Source organism: Convolutriloba macropyga, unplaced genomic scaffold (genome assembly GCF_964194025.1).
Source record: "Convolutriloba macropyga unplaced genomic scaffold, txConMacr16.3 SCAFFOLD_3982, whole genome shotgun sequence".
Lineage (NCBI taxonomy): Eukaryota > Metazoa > Xenacoelomorpha > Acoela > Convolutidae > Convolutriloba > Convolutriloba macropyga.
The window spans coordinates 10863-15919 of NW_027451860.1; the positions used below are offsets into that span (position 1 = coordinate 10863).

Here is a 5057-nt window from a genome sequence, read left to right on the forward strand (position 1 = left end):
CTTGAACTCATTACTCTGAAGGCAGTTTTTTCGTGAAAAAATACTCATAGTATAACTCTAGTCTGTCGCAACCTACCTCCGTCCCACGTCGGTGGGATTGAGGCCACGGAGAGGACGAGTTGAGCGCAACCCGACCGCACACCATAGATGATCAAGGGACAACTGATTATATCGCCCTTTCTTACACAAAGGGTATGGCAATTTTCTTAACTGAATGTATGGGATAAATGCCCTTCAGCTTTGCTGTAAAGACTTTACAACAACAATAACAACAAGCTCAAACGGAAAATATCCCATGTGTTGTACTTTAATTTGAACAAATCCGATAATTTATTTGGGTAATCAAATTTAAGCCTTCGGCTCTGATTCTCATTTTTTTCTCATTCGACTCCGCATCCGTTTGGCTCTAATTCCTAGCTCCAATAAAATTACCATATTTATTTCAGATCAGTTTTAAAAGTAGATTTTAAAAACAGAGCTCGGAACTGGCACATAGAGAATTCGATCGCTACTTGTTAACAGTCACACAATGGGTCGAAAAACGGGTAAAAGCAGAAAGAAGTACTGGAAAAGTAACGAACTAGCCGCCAAGACAAATGAAATCACCGAATTGAGCAAGTCAAACCTGCTGAGGAAAGAAATTGCAGCGAAATCTGACAATGAGTTATTTGCCCTGGACAAATCAAAGCAGTGGGTTTCTGCGGAAGGTTCGTATTCAGCAGCTTCGGACGCACCACCCAAAAGTATTATCGAAAAACGAAGTGAAATTGACGATTGGACGCACAGAAACGAAAAATATCAAAAGCGACCTAAATTTACCGCAAAAGATCTTGATAAAAGTCGCGAATCAGCGCGGGTTTATTCTTTTGATAAAGATGTCTGGGGTTCTAGTAAAGGCCTAAAACGCAAAACAGCTAGCAAACCCAATGCGAATGATCACGTTTCTTTGCCAACCGGTGGGTTGTCGTACAATCCGTCCTACTCCGACCACCAAACTCATCTAAGCAACGTTTTAGAGCGTGAGGAAAAAGAAGAAAAACAGAAAAAAGCCGAGCAAGAATTTTGGAACAGTATTCCTCCTGTCACTCATGAAGAAAAAGAAGCAGCTTATATGGAGGGAGTTGAGAACTTCTTTTTCAAACAAAAACTTTGCGACGAAGGAATAAATGATGAATCCAAGAAGGCAAATAATGTAATTAACGTTCATCCACCGCTCAGCAACCGAAAATTAAAATTGACTCCCAAACAACGAGACCAATTGAAACGTAAACAGTACCTGAAAACTAAACTGAACAATGCGGTGAAAAAGGAAAAATTGAAAAATGCCCGAGAAAACGAAGCCTTGCACGCTAAAACTATTAATAAACGTTTAGCAAAAGTTGAACAATTGAAGCTTTTGAAATGGCAGGCAAAACAGACTCGGAAAAACAATCCAAAAAGAGTAAGAATTATTGGAAGGACGTATCCGGAGGAACTGAAAGCATCGTTTAAATTGACAGAAGAGCTGCAGGGAAGTCTCAGAAAATTAGTTCCAGAGGGTGATTCTCTAATCAGCGAACGATTGGAATCAATGATTAAGCGAAACATAATTGAACCCATGCCTCTGACGAGGGCGAAAACGACGGCTAGGCAGAGATATATTGAAAAGCGGAGACAGCGAAAAAATGTCAGAAACGTTTACAATCAAAAAGGTGAAATTTCTACGTAGTCTGTTCCTGCAATATATATTTGAACGAATTGTTTTCCTTATGAGCAGAAGAAACAGATCTTTTTCAGTTCTGATCGAACTATATTTAGCTTTCATTTTGGTTCAAAAAACGTTTTTTTTACATACAAAGTTAAACAAGAACATGAAATTTGTTGAGCTATAATTTTTTTGCCGAGATTTAGTGGTAGTTCTTAATTTTTCCTTTATTTAACATTTCTATAACTTACTTCTAACCTAATCTATTCTTTCTCACCCAGTAGCCGGTCTGTTGGAAGAAATACATTTTAGGTGGACGAAAATGATCATGTTGTAAATTATAATCGTTTTCGCATTGAGCGGTAAAAATAGCGGCCCTTCTTTTGAAAGAAAATTTAGAACAGTGTTTAGAGTCGTCACCCATAAACCCCATTTACTAGCTTAAAGCCTCATCTATCATTTTAAACCTTCTTCGGTTATCTGCTTTTTAATTGCTCTCGAACGAAGTTTGAAGCAATTATTGTAAACATGTTGGTCTTTTTTAATGCAATATTTTAGCTTGGCCGTTTTTGCGCTTTTCTTGAACATTCTGTGAACTCTTAGCTTTTTCATACATTATTTTTTCATTTTTTAGTGATAGTGCTCTCGTTCTGAAATAAAGTTTGTCGGTAAAAGCGACTGTGAGCAAAAAGCAAGCAAAGCCTTTGAAGCTGACTGATTAAGATGTCAGGCTGCCAACCTGGAGATCAGGGGTTCGAATCCGCGTTACGGCGGTTTTTTGCCCATAAAGCATTTCTAAGCTACACCCCCTCAAAATTAAATTGCACTCGCCTGTCGTTGGAGAGCAATTCTTCCGACGTTGATCGGTTTTTTGTTCTGTTTGCGAATGCTCCTGCTGTAGTTGCTAATTCAAATAATGCTAAATGGAGAAAGGTTTTGCTGGTTTATTGCAATTATTACGTAAAATATGTAATTCAGTATGGTAGTTTAGTTAATGGTGGGACTAACCTATCCTAAGTTTGCGATTTAGCCATACTCCAAAGAAAAACATTTAGGCTATTTTTCAAATTATCAAGAGAAAATGTCAACCATAAGTTAATGAGAAAATTGACCATAAGAAATAAAAAAAATTATGACTGCTATGCTGTTATGTGTCTGATTTGGTCAAGTTTGTTGTTTTTTAAGGCTTAAATATGTTAAACTCTATAAAGTTTTGACAGAAGTGGATGAAATTGTCAACGGCCCTTTCAATGTATATCTACAATGTTTTCTTGTTTTCACATTTTGCTGGTTTCTTAGAATGTTTAAGAGCATTGGTTATTAGTGAACTGCCCACCCTATGGTTGAATTAGTTTTGCGTGACATTTTTGATTGAGCCCAAGCAACAAGCAAAAGCTAATGAGCTAGTGATTTCGAGCGAACAAATATTCCTAAAGTGTTTTCTAACTAGATTGAGGAAAAATTAGCAATATTTTTTGCTTTTCAATTTTTCTGTATAACTTTACTGAGGTTTTCAGGATATTTTTGTCTTATTGTACAGCTCCTCGTTTAATTCCTTGTCTTTTACTTTTTTCCTTGCGTTTTCGAAGTAACCTTAAGTTGCTTTTTATTGAATATATCGTTCTTTAACTGAAGATGCATTCCTTACCTATTCAATTTACACTTTTAGAATTATTGTTTGTAATCGGCAGTTTTTCAATGAAAGACAATAAATATGGACGCGGTGCAATTACACAAAAGTTTTTAAACTGATATTAATTATGTACAACTCGTTTTGTGCCCCCAACATTGTGGGTGCAATATCATTTGCAAACCTTTAAACTATTGTGCCATATTCGTCATAATAGTATACCATGTAATGGCAAGTATTCTCTAACTGTGGTATATGTAGCGTACTAAGGGTACAATTCAAACCACCCTTTTTATGTTTTGAGAACAATATTTTAGTTCCAATAAATAAACTGATTGAGGATTTGGTTATTTCAAGGTTTTAATCATGGCCAGGTGTTGTCATATGGTTTCAAACGTGACTTTTTTCTCTATTAACTTATTGATGTGTGTTAAATTGCTCTTATTTCGAATTTAAAGCAGCTTATCTTAATTGGCGGCAGTTTGCTGCATGAAGTTCAGAAGAAAATGCGCCCAAATTTAATTCTAAAATTCAAATATTTTGTAAAATTCTCTACAAAAATACTCTTGACGCCCCATAGCGACTCCTGTTAAAGTACTTTTTATTTGAACACCACGCGCCCGCTGGTTGTCAGAGAGCAGTCCGTCCTACATTAGGTGGTTGTTTTTAGCTATTGTATTTTTCAATATTGCATTCCTTACCTATTCAATTTACACTTTTAGAATTATTATTTGTAATCGGCAGCTTTTCAATGAAAGACAGTAAATTTCGACGCGGTGCAATTACACAAAAGTTTTTAAACTGATATTAATTATAGGCAACTCTTTTGTGCCCCCAACTTAGTGGGTGCAATTCTATTTGCAAACCTTAGAACTATTTTGCCATGTTCGTCATAATAGTATACCATGTAATGGCAAGTATTCTCTAACTGTGGTATATGTAGCGTACTAAGGGTACAATTCAAACCACCCTTTTTATGTTTTGAGAACACTTTTTAAGTTCCATTAAACTGATTGAGGAGTTGATTATTCCAAAGTTTTAATCATGGCCAGGTGTAGTCATATGGTTTCAAACGTGACTTTTTTCTCTATTTACTTATTGATGTGTGCTAAATTGCTCATTTCGAATTTAAAGCAGCTTATCTTAATTGGCGGCAGTTTGCTGCATGAAGTTCAGACGAAAGTGCGCCCAAATTGAATTCTAAAATTCAAATATTTTGTAAAATTCTCTACAAAAATACTCTTGACGCCCCAGAGCGACTCCTGTTAAAGAACTTTTATTTGAACACCACGCGCCCGCTGGTTGTCAGAGAGCAGTCCGTCCTACATTAGTTGGTTGTTTTTAGCTATTGTATTTTTCAATTTTGTCCGCTATGCTAAATTAAATTCCGGTGTGTTCGTAATTTATACCGTCTAATCTTTTGAGATCGGCCATAAAATACATTAAATAAGATCGGTCGTAAAGTATATTTTGGGTTAGAAAAAAGGATTCCTAATTGTTACCGTAAGTCGTACAAAAATCCTGTGATTAAGCCCACAAAATCATGCCAATTTCCACGATCTCTCATTCAACAGAGCTTTTTATTGTGTGTCCTTTTTACTCAAAAAATAAGCTTAAAGATAGGCTAGAAATTTTTGGACGTTGATTGATGAGTTACTCCGTAAAAGAGCTTGGTTCTGTAGCGATTCAACTGTTTTCTTGTCGGATATTACACATCTAACAACCCGGCAATTTTTCAGATTG

The 5057-nt window shown here is 36.1% G+C and overlaps 1 protein-coding gene across 1 annotated transcript; it reads left to right on the forward strand.

Moving 5' to 3' along the window:
• The first annotated feature begins 425 nt into the window (after positions 1–425).
• Positions 426–1737, forward strand: LOC142357005 (ribosome biogenesis protein NOP53-like). Its single transcript, XM_075408729.1, has one exon. The coding sequence runs from the start codon at positions 530–532 to the stop codon at positions 1706–1708; it is 1179 nt and encodes a 392-aa protein (XP_075264844.1). The 5' UTR covers positions 426–529; the 3' UTR covers positions 1709–1737.
• The last annotated feature ends 3320 nt before the right edge of the window (positions 1738–5057 follow it).

Coding starts and splice junctions, on each gene's coding strand:
- LOC142357005 (XM_075408729.1), top strand. CDS start 530: ATGGGTCGAAAAACGGGTAAAAGCAGAAAGAAGTACTGGAAAAGTAAC.